This window comes from Melanaphis sacchari, unplaced genomic scaffold (genome assembly GCF_002803265.2).
Source record: "Melanaphis sacchari strain LSU unplaced genomic scaffold, SCAv2.0 Contig26_pilon_pilon, whole genome shotgun sequence".
NCBI classification, from domain to species: domain Eukaryota; kingdom Metazoa; phylum Arthropoda; class Insecta; order Hemiptera; family Aphididae; genus Melanaphis; species Melanaphis sacchari.
The window spans coordinates 1,739,114-1,759,043 of NW_020271143.1; the positions used below are offsets into that span (position 1 = coordinate 1,739,114).

The window sequence follows — 19,930 nt, forward strand, 5'->3', positions numbered from 1 at the left end:
GCCCAGCAGTTATACCATACATATAATTTTAGACTTCAATGACACTTAATAAATACCTAAGCTATAAAATTAAAAATTGAAAGATAAATGGATTATAAATATTAAAACTAGATTGATTTTATTACTCATTTTAAATATCTACGTATAACACACATAATTAATTTTAAATTATCAAATCGACATGAATAGTTAACATACTATAGTAGATAAATTTATATAAATTTCAAATCAATGTTGATTTTTGTATGATATATGAGTATATGACTAAGAGAGTGATTTATTTACTCTAAATGCTGTATTTCTAGCAACATTTCGATACAAACATGATAGCTGTCATCCTCTCATTACCTATTCTTTTTAATCTTGTGATAAAAATTAATGATTCGATTGGAATTCCTACAAACTTTTTCTTGGGCCTTAGTTTCTTTACAGTAATTTAATAGGTTACAAAACTGCCAATAATTCTACTCTTATAAATCATATTTTACATCATCTTTTAAAAAAAATTCTCACCACAAATATTCCTATCTCAAATTTTGTGATTTGATACCTAAGTCGTATCTATTGATAGGTTTTGATATATCAGAATTATTTTTCCTTTAACATCACATTTTATTCGTTAAAGGTTTACGACTTTCCCAATAGATGATAATTTAAGATTGTTAATATGTGATAGAAGTATAAAACTTAAAACGATAAATGAATATGTCTATATAGTATATAGTGAAGGAGAATTTAAATTCAAGAAAAATTATTATTTTTATCATTCAAAATGTTCAAAACAACTAAAATATTATTTGACATCTGTGTGAGAAAAATGTCAATAAAAAATATTTGTGAATCAAAAATAGTATTAAGTAACTCACGTGTAATGCGAATTCACTAAATACCTTAGATACATCTCACAATTGAAGCCAATTTATCTTATGTTCGTGCCTTCATGACCACCAATATGAAAATAATATTATATATTTGGTATTTTAAACAGTATTCATGACGTAATCTTTATTTGTCTGTACGGCTTTTAGCTACCAATGTGGTAATTGATTTTTTAAATTCTAACGTGTTAATAATTTTTCATACGGTATTTTAATTAATAATCACTAAAGATTTTTGTGACTTCTTTGTAATTTTACTAGATATGTACCTACTTATCAAGTATTTTGTAAATAAGCAGCCATCGTGTTGTAGGATTAAACAATTAAAAGAATAATTAAAAAAAAAAAATTGCTTCATAATATGCGGTTTGATTATCAATTGTGTATAGGTACAATAATAATAATTATTTTATTATTTATATCACAGTACAATACGTACTATATAATATAATATAGATACACCTATATATTATTATATTAAGCACGCATTTATTATATAGTTTTAAAAACAACAAATATGCGTATTCTAGTGAAAAAGTTCTTTTTTTTAGTAAGAGGGGAGGTTACATGATATACCTACCTACGTGTTTGTAGTTTCATGTAAAATCATTTTGTTTTTTTTTTAATTTAATGTTTAAAATTTGAAGTTCAATTGTAGATAGGTATACTGAAGTCCACGAAGAGTGTTTTAGAACAGGTTCTTATGTGAGGTAGATTTTAGAAACTTGTTTAGAACATTTTTAATCAAATCAGACCACATCTAAAACAAATAAAAACGAATTTTATTAACGCGAGCACATATTATGCGCTATTCTTAGGTTGGTTAGGTGAAGTAGGTACTATTGAAAATATTTCGTCCTTACTTTGTACTGAAAATCATTATTTTCGAACATTTTCAAAAATGTTTTTAAAATGATCGGTTGGAAGAGTGCTGTATTGTTTTCAACTTTGCTGATATGATGCATCATAGTGAATACAGATTCGTTGACTATTTCGCTGTTTCTTTCGTAGTTTTGTAGAACTATGCCGTACTTGTACATTATGTCAGAAACAGCAAACCTGTAAATAGTAAAATTCCATTGTTCCATATTTATATTTTATGTGATTTTTGTAATTATTCTTATTATAATCTGTCTATCTGTATTAGGTATATTTACTTTTTGATGTACGCATTAATATTGTCATTTAAATTCCAACAATCTTTAAGGGTATCAAACAATGACAATACCATATGATTTGTAATTATCAAATCATGCAAATATTCAATAATCTGTATGTCACTGTCATAGTAACGAATTAGCAATGTGAACAAAGATTTGAGGTCCTTTGCCCAAGTGATTGATTCTGGCGAGTTGTTACCTGAATCTAAATATCACATACATTTTCAATAGTCGAACATAGATATTTCTATAATTTTTATTTTCGGTTGGTAAATATAGATAATATAGATACTAATATCTGTGATACCTATTCATAACAAATAATTGAGGTACCTACTTATGGCTGTAAAATGCAAACATTGCAAACTGTAAAACGTTATTACGACGAAGTAACTACAATTTATTAGTCGGCGATCGATATGCTGAGAACTATAGTAGTAAATCATAAAAAAAATGAAACTATTTAGGTGTACCTATTTGCGTATCCTAGGAAGCCATGGGCGTAGCGAGGATGGAGCAAGGGGGCACTTGCCTCTTCCCTACGCTTCACACTAAATTTTCTTTCTTATACCAAACGTAGAAGTTTTACCATAAAATCAAAAAAGCAAAAAAGAAAAGAAAAAAAAGATTATCAACTGCCCCCTCCTCTTCTGATTAAAATCCTAGCTAAGCCCACGTAGGAAGCTGTTATTTAATATGGGCGTCAAGCGTGTACTTAAGGTAGTGCGTTGTTTTGAACTACCCATAAAATTGTGCGTGGGTGTGTGAGCGAGTAAAAATATTTATCCAGTAAAACTAATACTTATGCCAAAACACGGTGTACGTACTACGCATAGATATATCGCAATTTCGTGATTACGAACTGGTATAATATTACTACATTTTGTAAGCCATAACACTACCAATAGATTTTGTACTGATATAATGTGTAGGTATGTAATATTTCTGCAGGTACTTACCTATCAAACATTATAGAGAGAAGAATACGGTGAGTAAATATTTTAAAGAATTTCATTTATTGTCTTAACTGATGCAATGAGTGAGCGGGTCTTAAATAATTGTAATACATTTGCTGTAATGATTTATTGACCCGTTTGATACGGGATAATGATATGTGGATAATGATTTTGCTAAAAAAAAGCGTGTAATGTTTGTTCAAAGCTCTACTACAGCGTGTACAAATTGCCTATAGGTTTATAGTCAAGTTTAATACAAATTATGCGATAATGGAATTAACTTGTATTAGGCATAATATGTATAGTTGTCAAATCAAAAATGACTTTTTTTGTGTAAGTACTTATGTAGAATATTATAAGATACAGGATACCTACGTTGTGTAATAAATATTTATATAAAATGTTATGTTGCAAACATAATTCAACAAGTAAGCAAATGGTAGCTAGGTACCCAGAAATTGGCTTTAATATTATTTTATTTTGATAAATTTGTTGCTATTCAATTGTATTATATTTTTATATTTTTTGTGATGTTTACTTACTCTGAAGGTCATTTATTAGATCGGCATAAATTGGTGACTCGACAGCAGTTTGGCGATAAAACTCAATAGTTTTTATCACTTCTTTAATGGCCATAATGGCCTTTATGTAGATAGTAGACATAGAAAAAAAAAGATTAAAAATATTTTTTGAGCAAAATTAATCGACGGTTGATAATGTATAACATACCAAATGCAAATGTCTGACTTTTAAATGAATATTTGGAGATTTTTGCCGTTTTGCGATAGTTAATTGTTCTGATATTTTAAGACCCTCGTGAACAATGAATGAAATCAGTTTGAAAGATACAATCCGTCTAAATGTGATGAATAATATTTATGTATGATAAAGACGCACATACCTAGTTTTATATTAATTTCGATCACAATAAGTATTCATAACATAAACTTGAGTACCTGACTAGTTTTAATTCGATGTTGCTTAATTTGCAAAATCTACAAAAGTATGTTAATAGCCAGAAATACAGTGAAGTATCTATGTGCTGCTGTGAATTCGATGTAAGTAAGTAATAAAGTTCTTCGACTAAGGTATTGAATCCGTTTTGCATAAAACAAACAGTAAATTTCTGAAGAAAGTATGATATCATGCATATCTCATTTGGCACATTAAACTGTATAGGAAAACTTGGTGATTTCAATCTAAAAATAATCCAACGAACGATTAATTAAAACAATACTGTGATAAAATCGTGCATTTCTTACTTTGTTTTTAGAATTTTTTTCGTATATTTTTTTTTGCGCGTTACCACTTTTTTTTTACAAATTTCACTCGCAAAAGTGGGTTTATAAGCTTTCATTTCAAATTCAAGTTTAATTTGTTCAAATGAATTTCTTCTGGATTCTCTGTTCGAGTTTTTGGAATTAATTTTTTCTTCATTATCTTCTCTAAAACAAACAAATATTCATACCTAATATAGTAACATGTAAAATACCTGTAGATATATATTTATTAATCATTGTAAATATTACTTTGTTAAGTCGTGGCTAGGTAATAGTGAAAGGTCTTCGAATATATTTTTAGTTCCGAGTTTATCTTTCACAGTATTGATTTTTAAATGACGATTTATAATTTCTCTAGAACTATTGTCTTCTTCATTCATCAAACTGTTTTTTCGTAGATTCTCCATCATTTGATTCTGAAAATAAATGCGTTATCTAATCAATAATTTCTTAAAGTAATGATTTCAGTAGATGCATATCACCATTCACCGATCACAAATAAAAAAGTTATGCAATGTATATTTATTTTTTCATCATGTACAGGTTAAACAATTTTAAAATAATAATATAATAATATATAAATACCACATTCAAATTGTTATCATTATCATTGTCCTCCGTGTTTGATAATTCAGATACATTTTCTGGTGATGAATTTCTTCCGTTTTTCTAAAAATGTTAAGAATCATTTATAATAATGTATAGTTTTACATTGGTTTTAAAAATATTCAATGATAGATAAGAATTTTAGTTAAATATTGTAGTTCACTTTACATATATTTTAAAAAGTAAATATTTTATTATTCATTACTGGATATAATGACGATGTATTGCTTTCATTGTCTTCAGAACTATCAAACTTTATAGTTTCATTCATTTTTATGATTTGCTTTGACATCTCGTCAACGTGTTGATTCTTAAAAATCAGAGCTATCAGTTCAATGATTAGTACTGCCCAATGTCCTCGGTTAGAATCGGCGATCAAGGCAATAATGATCTAAATGCATATATATATATATATATAATAAGAATTAATATTTTCATGGAAAATGGCAATTAATTATGATAATGTTAAATTTAGTAGTTCAATTACAATTTTATAAGTGCTTATACATTTTTTTAAAATTGACAAACTATTCTTAAATTAAACATTAATCGTTTTTTAAAATTTTTATGCCTATAGATAAGAACATTTTTTCATAATTGTAACTTACAAGAATTAATTAAAATAACGCATAGAGTAATTTTTATGAGAGTATGAATTTAAAATTTTTACGTAATTGGTATTATAAATATACAATACAAAATATCTTTAGAAGTATAGACTGCAGCTAGTGAAATATTCATCAATAAAGTGATTCAATAACAAAGTATTCTCGAGATCTATAATGCAGTAGTCGTAGCGGGACAAACAATTTTTAAATTTTAATTTACAGATTAAATATGTATGCCCTTAAAATTATAAAATGCTTTTTACACTAATGTTAATAATTATTTAAAAACTTAAAAAATTAAATTGTCAATGTATGGCACAGAAATTAAACAATTAATTAGATAGATATTCGATAAAATGTAACAGTAAGTATTGATTTTTTCTGTAACTATAAGTGCTGTTAATCTAGTTTATAACATAATAATATATAAAACGAACATCTACTTATGAGTAAATATTATACACTGTTTCTTGTAAAAATGAGACTTCTGTTACTAATACTTATTATAATGAAACAATAGCCATGTGACATCTTATAGGTTACACTTTAGCAGATTTAAGTGCATAGGCGTAAATTGGAAGGGAATTTAGGAAGACTTAGCCCTCCTAAAAATGTGTATAGTTGTCTTATATATTTTTTAAAGTTTTTTAACAAGGTTTTTTACTAAAGAAAATTATAAAATGTACTACGTAGTTCCTAAAAAGGATACCCGATAAGTATGTATTATGTGAACGTTTAAGGTTTTTGCACATGGATGGATTATGTATTGTAAATTTATAATAAAATTAAAATGATTGAGCTTCGTTAATATTATATAGCAATAACTTTTTCAATCTACATTTTGAACAAAGTACTTAGTTCATTGATCGTTATAAAGTAAATATAGCAATAATATTTTATTAGAACCATGTACTTTGTATATTGGTTAATATTTAATTTTATATTTCATATTTCTTTAGGATTTGTTAAGTATTTCAGTTAATTCATTGAAAGCTGAAATGGCCGTCGCTAAAAATTGTATAATCCAAGCATATGGTAGACACTTCAAAAGAAATTACAGTAGATAATTTAAAGCTTATTTTTAGGACTGTGAATTTAATGAACTAAAAAACCTTAAAAAAATACATTAAAAATGTCAAAAAATTCAATAAAATATACACTTTAAGTGAAAAATATGCAATATAAAATGCCAAAAATGACAGTATAAAATACACTTTTTGATTTAATTTTTCTATTTATATTTTATATTGATATTATAAATTTAGTACATTTCATTTTACATGCATAAAAATGTGTTGATTTAATAAAAATAAAAAATGTAAAATGTTGATTTAATTTGAATTTTATATAATGTTATTCACCTGAAACGTTTTTAAAATTTTTTTTATGTATTTATTTAAATAAGTTAGTTAATTGACGAAATTTAGTTAAGAATACCAGAAAATTAACTAATAAAAGAAAATATGACTTAAAAATGAAAAAAATGACTTTAAAAATTAAAAAGTCAAAAAATGCAAAACAAAAGTTTCATAAATGGATTCATTACATAATTCAAATTATATACTTACAAAGCTACGTTTCAAAATCACAAAAAAAAAAAAAAAAATAATGCATTTTCCTACAGATTCACTGCTTCTACTTATTTTACATGTAAATGTTTACTCAAACTTGTTTTATTTGTATAAAATAGTTTTAACAATTAGTTCCTCTACGTGTGAGGGAAGCTTCTTTGCTATGCGCAGGATAAAAATGTGGTTACAAATGTTTATATCGCAAGATAGTTTCAATCAGGTGTCTATCTTATATATAGAAAAAGTGATATCAAAAATATTAACAATGAGACTATTCTTAAGAATTTTGCAGATGAATATTAATAAATAATGTTAAATTAATATAGGAAAAAAAAAATGTTATTAATCAATAAATTAAAACATGGTTTTGAAGTATTTATATACATCTTCTAAAAAAAAATGTTACAGTAAAATTATAAAATGTATATGTAGGAAGTGCGGGGAGCAAAGCTTGGGTTAGGTATGTTATATGTTTATAATTTTTGCCTCCCTCTCTTTTAACAATCCAAATTTACGCTTATGTTTAAGTGGCGGTACCTCTCTTAGTGTTTGAGTTGAATCTCATAATTATATTTACTGTTGTGCTTGAATAATATTAAATAAACAATTACCTCGTCAAATTGTTCAGAAAAGATCATCCACAATAATGTGTTTTGATATTGCTCGTTAGGTATGTGAAGAATATTTTTTATTAAACGTAAACAATTGGTTATAAACGATATACTTTGATTGTTGGTACACCTCGCAGGATAGCAAGACAACTGAAATAATAAATACAATGATAATCAGTTAATATAAAATAATAGAACATAATGTATTTCAATATTAGTGTGAATATAAAGACACGGAATAATATTAGTAACTATAATAATATTATATCGGGGAATAGAATTTTACGAGTTCCTCATCATGGTGGTGTTAAAATAAAGGTGATAGCCTATGGTCATGCTATGGCATATTGGATATTAATCCAATATTTTAATATCGGTCAATGTATTTACATCAGGGTTTGCAAACGTCAAGATAACTTTATGATTATAACGCTGTATTTGACAAAAACGATTGAAATTTGTAAACGAAATTATAACGGAAAACGACAAACATAAATAATTAAATAACACAAAACATTGTATTATATAGTATATTATTAAATTAAATAATTAATTTCCGATTATTTAATAGTTATAATTTATATAAAATATATTAAACATTTTAATTTTCAATAACGATAAACGCAAAAGTTGAATAACGATAAACTAAAAATTCGTATAACGTTTTGATTGTAAATAATGTATGATACATTTTTTTTTCAAATGCAAGCCCTAATTTACATTGTATTAGATTACTATTAACTATGAAATAAGGCACTTCAATAATGGTGCACAAAAGAATTGATAACCTTTATCGTTACTAACAATGAAATTATTATTATTTGTATCAAAGATAAAGACGTTAAAACAAAACTATTTGAATTTCAAGTATAAATATGATTTACAATACAGTTGTTTTTAAATTAAAATATTTTTTGAGGTATGTATAATATACTCGTATTATATCATGTTTTCATTGCATTGGCGAGCATCATCAGGTCATGTCGTCGCACTACCTGTAGGTAATACTGTTAAAAGTGTTAAAACGTTCTATGCACTAAGCCACCGACCAAATTGTTTTTACTCGCTTGATTAATGATGCGCAAACGATAAGTTCCAATTAAATGAGCGTACGCTCGTATCTTGTATAACTATTACGGATAATGCACTCTCTGATAAATAATATAGTATCTATACTGCCACTACATATTTTAATTGGTAACTATACCGAATTGATTTCTGTCGGTAAACGCAATCACGTAGTTGTCCTACGTTTACTCGTCAGCGTCGGGAAAGTTAAATTATTATTATTACTCAAATCATATAAATTATTCTCGAGTCACATCGAACGCACCAGATCCCCGTAGAACATAAGTTAACCGGGATTATTTAATTCCGTGACACCTGCTAAACTGAACGCGCAATATTACATATTATTTATTAATGGAAATAATGTAAAAATTAAGTAAGGATCTACGTGGAATGGGTAATAATACAATAATTTTGATTTTCGTTTGATGTGAGTCGAGCATTAATTTCAACACGTCAAAACTCTAAGATGATTATGTAGGAACTCGTTAATAAGGCAAATAGTGAAAATAATTAATGCGAAACAAATAAAAAAATGTTTGTATAGTGATAGTGAATAAGAATAATTATCATGGTTTTAATTTTCAACATAACGTATATTCTCGTAAAACTAACAGACTGTTTCTGTATATATTATATGTTAACTATTACCTTATTGTAATTTAATATTTTGAATAATTATTTATAAAAGTAAAAAATTATAGAAATTTTTTTAAACTTTGTTAGCATTTGTTACAAATTCATATAATAAATATTTGTATATTGTATATTTTATATATTACATAATATACACATATACGTCCTGAATTATATCTTTGTAGACTTTCACATAGAAGATATAATTTTTATCTTCTATATAATGTTTTAACCTTACAAAATAATTAAAATGAATGATTTACTTTTTTCATATGTTCCTTTATAATTTGCATGATTCGTTTGATGGCTTTTAAGTCAGTCCATGTAGCTTTACTTGTCATCATCATCCAATTCATCCTAAGTAACGTGGAATTATCACTCTTTTCTCCAACTCTTTTTTCAACTAGCATCAAACATTCAATCGGTGATATTAGGCTAACAAGAATTCTGTAAAATTTAATTATGAGGTAAGTAAATTAAAAACAACTGCGGCGTGTTAGAAAATCACATACTTCAACAAAATGTCAATTATATTTTCGTTATTAACTGCAATAAACATCGGTATGAGATGCTGAACATGAAAATAAAATATTGTATTAGCTATATGTATCTAAGAAGTAATAACTATTATTTGCAGTTACATTAATTAGATTATCACTTAATGTATTTATGTATATATTTAGGTAATAATAATCTTATACACATTGACAACTATTTATTAATGCCGTTAAATAAACATCATATATTTAAATACTTGATTTTTTTGTTCATAATTCGATGTCCGAAAACAAATAATTAAAAATTAAAACGTATGGTTAAAAAAATAAATATAATTACTTAAAAAACGAAAAACGTATATGAAATATGTAAATTAAACATTTTTAAAATCCGTTCTTTTTTTTAAAAATTTGTGCAATGATTGTATTTTGGCCAATTTTGAATTTAGGATGAAGTGTTATAAGTTAAATTAACTTAAAAAAATCTATAAATCCTAATTGTATGTTAAAAATATTAATTACCTTTCAAAATAATACATTCTGTACATTAAGTACACGCAACGTGTTTAATACGGATAAACTAAAAAATTAAAAATTTATCAAAGTACATTTTATTATTTCAGTACCTACTAGATTTCCCTAAAAATTAATTCCAAATACAAGGTTATATGGTTGAAATATGTAGCGTTGTTTAAAATCGTGATCATACTATATATACAGTATAAGAATGTATTTTTTAAAGTCTCGATGAGCGAAGTAGTAGACCAACATTTTTAAGGAGTTCTTGTTCCATTATAATTACTATACTTTGCTAATCTATACTTGAAAAATTTATTAATTATAACTAATTTATTATTCATTCAAAATTCGATTTTTTTGTATTGATATACTCTAAGCAACATTCTGTTTAGGTTTAAGAAATTAAAAATGTTTAATGGCATTTAAAAAAGTATAAAGATGATATAAATATTCAAGGAATACATTTTGTTTTTTCTCAAAATGTCATTAAAATGACTGATATAAAATCTTTTAAAGTGAGAATGTGACTTTTTTATTTTTAAGCATATATTTTTCTTTGTTATTGAACTGCTATCATACTAATTTCCCCTGCAAATATATATAAATAAACTATTTCAATAAAATAAAATTAAAGTTAATTTAATTTAAAGAAAAGTATTAATAGTTTTTGCTGTTTTAAAATCAAAATCACAGTTTACGAGAGATTTATAGCTTATTTTACCTTATAGTTTCCTTATTCTGCCTATAAAATAATTTATAAATGCAGCGTAAAGGTACTGTAGACCTGGCATTGCAATAATAAAGATTAATTTGAAAGAGACTGGGACTAAAAAATTATGACTTATTTTGTTAATTGTTTAAAAAAAAAAAAATGTTTTAATATACTCTTAAATTAATAATTAATTAAATTTAATACTTTAAAACTTCACAAGAAATATATAATAATACAACTACACAAACTTTGTTTAATAGTTGTGAGAATCCAATTATCTGTCTAAGATGCGTTGCACTTTCTTCTGATGAATTCAATTTTTCATAGATATGCATGAGTATTACTGCAAAATCAAGAACAGTTTTGAAAGCATAAATAAATAATAATAATACGATTTTTTGTAATTTATAATTTAGACTTATATCTGAGGAATAATAATTTAAGTATAAATGTTTAAAACATTAAAACATAAGCATTAAACACATACCTATAAATAATTAAGATTTTACAAACACTTCTGTGCTATAAACTGAGCAGAACGATGAATGTATTGTTTTTACAACGAAATCATTTTTAGAAGAGAAAATGTTTCAATATTTAACTTAAAGTAATGATTTGAATAGAAAATTAGATCTATTTAGTTATTAATTTATTATGAAGAGTGAGGGAGGGTTAAAATTAAAAATTCAAATATATATTTTAATAATTAGGAAAAACCAAAAAAAAAAATATGAAAAAAGGATATAATATTTAATATAGATACTTACATATTATATTCGTGTAGCAATATTATAAAATTATTTTGTTTTTTTTTTATTTTTAATACCCCAAAGTATAAGTTATCTACGTCTAATTTCTTACAAAAAACCAATATCAATGTTAAATGTCTGAGATTTTTTTTTGCAAAAAACACACATTTTAAAACAAAATAAATTTATTCATTGCTCGAAAAATATATAACAGCAAACCATATTCCATTATAGAAATAGCTTTTCAAATGTGATTATATAACGTTGCTTTAAAATGTATGTAATGTAATAAAAACACATTGTTTCGGACACGTTATCATTGTACTTTATCGCTATATTACATAAAAACAAAACTATTATGTATAAAATCTAAATATTACATATAATATAAGTTTAATTTTAATTTATATGTTTTTCATAATATTTATATTTTATTTCTTGGTTAAATTATATTACATTTTTTACAAACATAATAACAATTAAGTTTCAGCTTGCGTTACATCATTGAATTATAAGTTACTTAATGTTTAATAAAAACACCTATTGTTAAAATCCTAATAATTGTTTAGTTTAAAAATATTCGTGCATATTGTTTTAAAACTTTTGTGGTAATAAATAGAACAAGAACAATAATTTGATTTTACGTTATACTTACTAAAACAATTTTTGGATGGGACGTAATCATTACCGACGCGAGTTCCCAAATGTGCAAACATATTTTGCGTGTTACTATTTCTGAATAGTCCATCCATCTTAATTATTTTCGTTAAGCGGATGTTGGTTTTATCTGAAAACACAACAATAAAAAATAGATTATTTAATTGTATTCGAGATAATAATATAATATAATAACATTAAATTTTAAAATTATTATTCATAGTTGACATTCAATGTAGCAATCGTTTAGTGATTTGAAGGCACTCAACAAGGTCTTCACTTCTATCTGATATAATTTTTCAGCTTTCAGATAAACGTGATTATACCACCCATTGTCCAGACACGCCTTATACATAGAGTATAGTAGATATCTAAGTGTATTAACTATATAATCGTGGATGTGTATTACGTATAGTAAATGATACCTAATTAATAACATTTAACTAATACTGTTCTTATTTTAGTTAGATTAATTTGAAATCAAATATTATTCTGGACAATAAATTCAAATTAATAAAATATTATTCAAATGAAAAAATACAAATCACATAACATTATTTTTTGAAAAATGAACATTTCGCTTGTGATATATTACATTACGCCAATCTAGAATTTTTTTATTTTTTTGAAAAAGTTTTTAGATAACTAATAAGGGTCTAGGACATTGCGGCACAGCCACTTCGGCACAGCCGTTTCGACACTGGCAATTTCGGCGCGACGTTATTTTAATATAATATTATTTATTTTGTATTTTTAAAATTGTATTATTTTTAAAATTCTATATTAATATACCTGCCGCGCCAAGATATCCCCGCGCTGAAATAGCCAGCGCCGATATTATTAATTCATTTTTTAAAATTATTATTTATATATGTTTAACTATTTTGTATTTTTTTTAATGTAATATTGGAATAATGATATAATATCAATAAAATATTATTTATTTTGTATTTTTAAAATTGTATTATTTTGAAAATTCTATAATATACCTGCGGCGCCAAGATATCCCCGCGCCGAAATAGCTAGTGCCGATATGTTTTCGTGCCGAAACAGCCGTGCCGAAATGGTGGTTCCGAAATATCCAAATCCCAGCTAATAAACATCAATCGCCATATTAAATAAGTAATTATTAGAGTTCGGATTTAAAGGCAATATAATTGATAAAAAAGCATTTAATATGTAAAAAAAGGCAAAATAAGCATTTAATTTATAAAAAAATAAATAGTTTGTATATTGTATGTTTTAACTAGTTTGTATTAAAAATAAAACTGTGGACTGATGAACAATTTTGAATCAAGTATCTACGAATAATGATCATATTTTAATCTATAGATACGTAGTGTGAGTACTTTTATAAACGTTAAATTAACTGGCAATATCAAATACTCGATAAAGTATTTAACGATATCGATAAATATTACAGATAATAAAACTCATTAAAAATAATTGATAAATGACAATGTACCGTCTTCAGAAGACGAATGTTCTATAAAACGAATTGTGTATAAAAATGGATTTGTTTATCAAATCCATTAAAAATTAAACACAAAAAAGGAATTTTATAAATCAAAAATGCATTCATAAGCAAATAAGGCAAAAAAAAAAAAAGAAATTCTTTCATTGTTTTAAATATTAAATGACATACATTTTTCTATTGTTATTATTGAAAAAAAGCTTTTTTTCCTTTAAATCTGAACCCTAGTAATGATCTATTTTTTTATTTGATAATATTTATTTTACTTGGTTCGTGATCATCTTTATAAATGTATAACACCTATACAATATACAGGTACTCTAGTATACCTAGTACAGTAGTACCTAAGTACTAACAAATCTGATATCGTATATTTATAATCGATAGAAAAAAAGTCTTAGCGGCTTTAGAAGAAATTCAAACTATTTTCAATGTTTCCTACGGTATATTCTACATTAAGTTAGTCCTTTTTATGAATAAACATAGACATATATAGACATATAATGCATTAACTATATCACGTTGGTTTGATGTATCACGTGTACAATAATTTAATACATCTACCTCCCTCCTCTACACTAATACAAACATACTCATTTCAAGAAAATTGCCTTTCCAGTTATATAATCGACGATCACGTTGTTGAGTATCGAGTTTTCGCTATTACCATAGTACATTACAGGGAAACGAGAACAATATTTTAAACAAAGTTCATTCAATGATAATTTTTTAACGAAATATCTATAAAAGCCAAATTGATGTTGTACACAGTTGATCCAGTAACGTTGAATCAAATCATTACATACTAAACTTGAGTAAATAACAATAAGTCCTTGAGATACAATACGTAAATTTTTTTTTTAAAAAAACGTATTTTTTTTGGTAGAAATATCGTTTAGAATATGTTCCTTGTATTTGGTAGGTACAATGGTTTTGTATTGTACAATCGTGATTTGGTGTCAAGTAAGCATAACTGTCTACGTCATTTGTCTTTTATATGTTTATTTATAACGCCCGCGCGCTAAGGCTATGATGTAATTTTATGTTAAGTTGAGGTGAGAGAGCAATAAAGCAAACAATAAAAATTAATAATTTTATGTTATTATTCTAACTTAACATAAAGCTTTTAATTTAGATTATACAAGCTTTTTTAAATGATTCAATTTTAAGTAATAATTTAGCAAATAATTTGTAAACAATTGTCTGATATTCTCCCAAAAGGACTATGGAATGTATGTTATCGGACACATCTAAAATATTTATATTTTAAATTTTAGAAATATAGATCATTATATTCAAGTATCACATTTTAGTTTAATTTCATTAATATCATTCAAGAAGATGCCAATACCGGCTTTGTTTACTCCGCCTCATAAGACATACGTCATAACATTTTTAGTTTAATAGTTTTATATTAGTTTAATATAAGAGTAAAGTAATTGAGTTATTATCAAACGTTAAAGTAACAACACTGTTCGTAATGTATTCGTTGTGTTTTTCAATATTTTAATTTTGAAGAAATTAATAGCATTTTTTAAATGGTAATATTTTACATGCTTGCACTTATTTTAAAATTGAAAAAATGATAAAACCATGTTTTTTAACGATAAGTATTAACGTGTATTTTTAATACATCGATTATATAAAAGACGGTTGTTATGTGTTTATGTGTTAAAAGCACATTTTTGTAGAAAACATTGTTATAAGTACAACTATTATTATTTTTACACTATTGTGCTTTTATAATGGTATAGTATTCATTAAATTTTATTTTATAAAACAAAAATGATTTATTATTATAATTATTTATCATTACTTAGTTTTTACCTTAATGCTTTTGAATAAAAAAAAATAAGTATGATAAATGATAGTTGATACATTGTCCATTCGATGTAGGTATTTTATAAGTATTGAATTATTTTAAGAACAAAAAAATGGATGTATTTCACAATTTATTTTGGTTGTAGAATAGTAAAATATAAAATAATAATATAATTTATTATTTAAAAAGTTAAAAAAAATCTAAAATATCGCCATGATAAGAAGTAATACTATATTTTTAAAAATGAGTTGGTTCTTATAATAATTACGTTTTAGAGATAAAATATTTATTTTTTTTTCGAAATTTAAAAATTATCAAAAACTGAATACTGTACGTTAATATTACATTAAAATAATTATATTCATTCCGTGATTTAGACTTATAATAGCTTTACAAAATTATACATATACTTAGAATAATATCAATATTTATAAACATTTGAGTTAATTGAACTTTCTTTAAAATTTCAGTAATCGATTATGGTATTTATTTAAAATACGATTGTTATAAAATTTTATTTTTCTTTTCAATAAAATAAAACTGTTATTCTAAAATTTACTTTAAATGTAAATCCAGACAAAAGGTAAGTGAGGCATGTACTGCAGGTATAATCATAGATTTAAAATCTTATGCATTTAATTAAATGTAGTTTTTTCAGTCTTTTAAATCTAATTACTATAAAATAAAATAAAATAAAAACGAATGAAATAAGGTTAAAAAATAAATATCTTTAATAAGTTTAGATTAATTTCTTAGAGGAACAACATACATATTTTTTTATTGAATTACAATGGCATATTGTGCCTGCATGTGACGAATATATGGTTGATAAAAGCGGTGTGTTAGGAAAACTCACCCACCACTCACTAGCAGTGCAACACATATGCCCAAATGAGTAAAAATAATTTCCAATGAAAACTTACTAGAAAAAGCGTGCTTATTTAAGAAAAATTCATTGATCGCAATAGTAGAATTAATTTTATTATTCACTGTTTTACATATTATTATATTATGATAAATTATGCTATTGCTGTATTTATAAATTTATAGCATAAATCAATTTTTTACAAAATTTAACTTATGTAACTTAAATTATGCATAGCCGCATAGGCAGTTACTATTTATAATATCTATTTTACTTTCAATAAATATGAAATGCTAAAAAAACGTACACACGGCAGTGGTGTGCCTAAAAAGCCTATACAGAACGCCGTGTCTTAATAGTTTTATAAGTTTTATTATTAATCATTTCCATTAGTAACTAACAATATTAATAACTAATAATAATATTAATAAGTTATAATATGGTATAGTTATAGTACTAACAATGATTGTAATTAAAAAATTGATTCATTTTTAAATTTTTTTTTTTTACTGAATTGATAACTGTTTTGAAATTTTTTCATGATAATTATTAATACAAAATAATATTATGTTCAAATTTATATTATTTACTGTATTTATTAAGTTAAACAATTATCAGTACAATATATGTAGATAATATCAAGAGCTTAAAGTTGCTTGCGTATTAGCATATTGATTTTTCTCAATTTGAACATTTTTTTCAATTTCAAATTTAATTTAAAAACTTAAATTAGATGTAAAACTTAACTATTATATTTTATATTTAAAAATTTTCAAGCAATTTGTTTTTGCGATTTTATTATGTTTTGTTTAGATTTTAATTATATTCAAATAATAATTTAAGACGTAGATTTGGTATTAAAAGTAATGGAAAAAAAATATTATTTAAACTTAGGTATTCATTTTATATAGAAAAAAAAAAATTGTTAAATAGTGTTTTAAAGTTCAAATCCAGAAATATACAAAATATGCCTTAAGAATTTCTACATAGATAATGCATTTTTTATGAATTGTTGAACAATGGTTTGTATTATTATTTAACATTTAGCGAAACAAAAAATTATCACTTCTTCGCTGTGTAAAGTAACACACTCTAAAGACTAATCAATTTTATAATTAAACAACTAATATAGGTTAGATAGATAAGGGATACTAAGATATTATGACTTATTAGTCATGAATGATTTGACCCATTTTGACTTATAAGAATTGTTCATGACTTTTGTTATTTTAAATTGATGAAAAAGTTAGGTAAAATATTAACACATTGTTTTTAATGTAATAATAATTATGGCATATTTAATTGGTATTAATACATTTTTAAATAATCAACAATATATTTTCAGCAAAACCATAGTGAAGGTATGATAATTTTGAATATTAATACTTGAATTTCTTATATAATTGATTAATAAATAAAATTCTTAGCTTAACACTTAAAGCTATTAACAAAAATATAATAATTACCAATAAAAGCGCCTTGCTTGGTGTTCTTACAATCTTATGCGTATTGAATACAATTTAAGTATACTCTGCGGTAGACGAGCTTGAAGTAGAATGCCGAGAACGACTAACTCTGACTGTTGAATTATATAATGTTTATACAAAAACATTATGATATATATTATGTAGGAAGGTATCACGTTTTCATGCAATGTGACAAACCACAGTCACGCGCACACTGCAGATATAGATGTGTTAAACTATTACATTTTGAATGACTTGTTTTATTGTTATTATAATGCTAAATAACGCATTTCATTATTATGTTTACTTGCTTTGGAACAATTAAGACTAAACTATGTAATATTGTTTTACGTGTTTTACTGTAACATTCCCAACACTTATAAATAAAATTAAAATTAAAAAAAAACTGCCTACTCTTGTTTTCTAATATTTTATATTATTACCTAAGCCATTAAAATTACCCAGGTTAACTATGGTAAGCATGATAATCTATAAATAAAAATAAAATATAGTTATAGCTTATACTGAAACCAAAAAATCTAAAACATATCTAAGCGATTTTTTTCTTCAAATTTAGATTACATATAACATATTTAAATAATTGTGAATAAAGATAATCATTTTTTTATAATAGTTCAAAAACATTGTTCATAGAAACTTAAAAACTATTATAAGCATTAAATATTTTAATGTTAGTTCTGATAAGAACACGAAAAATCTTATATTGAAAGTTTAAGCCTCAGACTGACAGTTATAAAAATTAAAATTGTTTGTACACTTTTAACTACGAAATAATTTAAACATTTTTGTAATTTTGACGATCTTGTCAAAATTTAACTTTAAGCGTCAGTAAGAAAAACAAGTGGGCAAGTGAGTATCTCTCTGTTGAATAGTAGATGTCAAATGAATCGTTAAAATATGTTACTAAGTGAATTAAACGTCACATATTTTTGATGTTGCATTTATGTAAAGTAATTATTAGTAATTTGGTAGGTTGAATTAATTTTTGCCAAATACATTGCTTTGAAAAGTATCGTTGTGCAATAAGACATAAAAGATATAATATAATACGTAAAAATTTTTGTCTCTACGAATGATGTATTTGAATTATAATAAAATAATAAATGTTATTAATAATGAGTTAAATAGGTATGTAATTTCGTCCAAATTTCAACTAATAATGTTTATTATAAAAAAATTATACTTATATATTTATTATATTTTTTGGTTTCAATGAACCAAAACACTACTTACTTATGAATTACTTACGAAGAACTTTTTATCATATTTTTAAGTCATAATTTTAAACATTTCAAATTTTAATAATATAATTAAATTGCAAAACAATTTGCAAATTTTTAGGATTTTAAAGAATTTTGCAACTTTTGAAAGACGCTTATAAAAATAAGTTGTGTCTTTGTATTTTAAATGTTTTTACATATTTATGAAATTTTTTAAGTTACCAAACAATTTTATCAGCAAATGACTTTTGACGATCTTTTTAATGAAAAAAAAAAACTAAAAAATTAAAAATTTTAAATATCAATAAATAATTTAAAAATAGTTAAAATATTTTGAACTTTATGTTACGTATTATATATTTATATTATGCTTTCAGTATAATGTCCACAACACATCTAAATTTCTAAAATAAATTTAAAAATATATTATTTACGTAATCTAATGGTCGTTACTGGCTGGAAGTTACAATGTTAGAGTATAATATATTATAATAATAGTAATAAAAACCCAGTTTATGAATAGCTTATAAATAGTTAAAACTTAAAGGTGGGTA

General features: G+C 24.5%; 1 protein-coding gene across 1 annotated transcript; it reads right to left on the reverse strand.

Annotated features, from left to right (window-relative positions):
• Positions 1-1,366: 1,366 nt before the first annotated feature.
• Positions 1,367-18,209, reverse strand: LOC112595347 (protein timeless). The gene is made up of 16 exons (XM_025340503.1): positions 18,136-18,209; positions 12,507-12,638; positions 11,351-11,445; positions 9,887-9,945; positions 9,638-9,821; positions 7,671-7,820; positions 5,086-5,271; positions 4,860-4,943; positions 4,524-4,690; positions 4,257-4,439; positions 3,951-4,193; positions 3,724-3,850; positions 3,537-3,636; positions 2,036-2,243; positions 1,742-1,937; positions 1,367-1,638 (listed from the first exon to the last, which is right to left on the reverse strand). The coding sequence occupies exons 2-16, from the start codon at positions 12,601-12,603 to the stop codon at positions 1,567-1,569; spliced, it is 2,151 nt and encodes a 716-aa protein (XP_025196288.1). The 5' UTR covers positions 12,604-12,638; positions 18,136-18,209; the 3' UTR covers positions 1,367-1,566.
• Positions 18,210-19,930: the final 1,721 nt, after the last annotated feature.

Coding starts and splice junctions, on each gene's coding strand:
- LOC112595347 (XM_025340503.1), bottom strand. CDS start 12,603: ATGGATGGACTATTCAGAAATAGTAACACGCAAAATATGTTTGCACAT. Junction 4,944..5,085: donor ATACATCGTCATTATATCCA/GTAATGAATAAT, acceptor TAACATTTTTAG/AAAAACGGAAGAAATTCATC. Junction 4,691..4,859: donor ATGATAACAATTTGAATGTG/GTATTTATATAT, acceptor ATTTATTTTCAG/AATCAAATGATGGAGAATCT.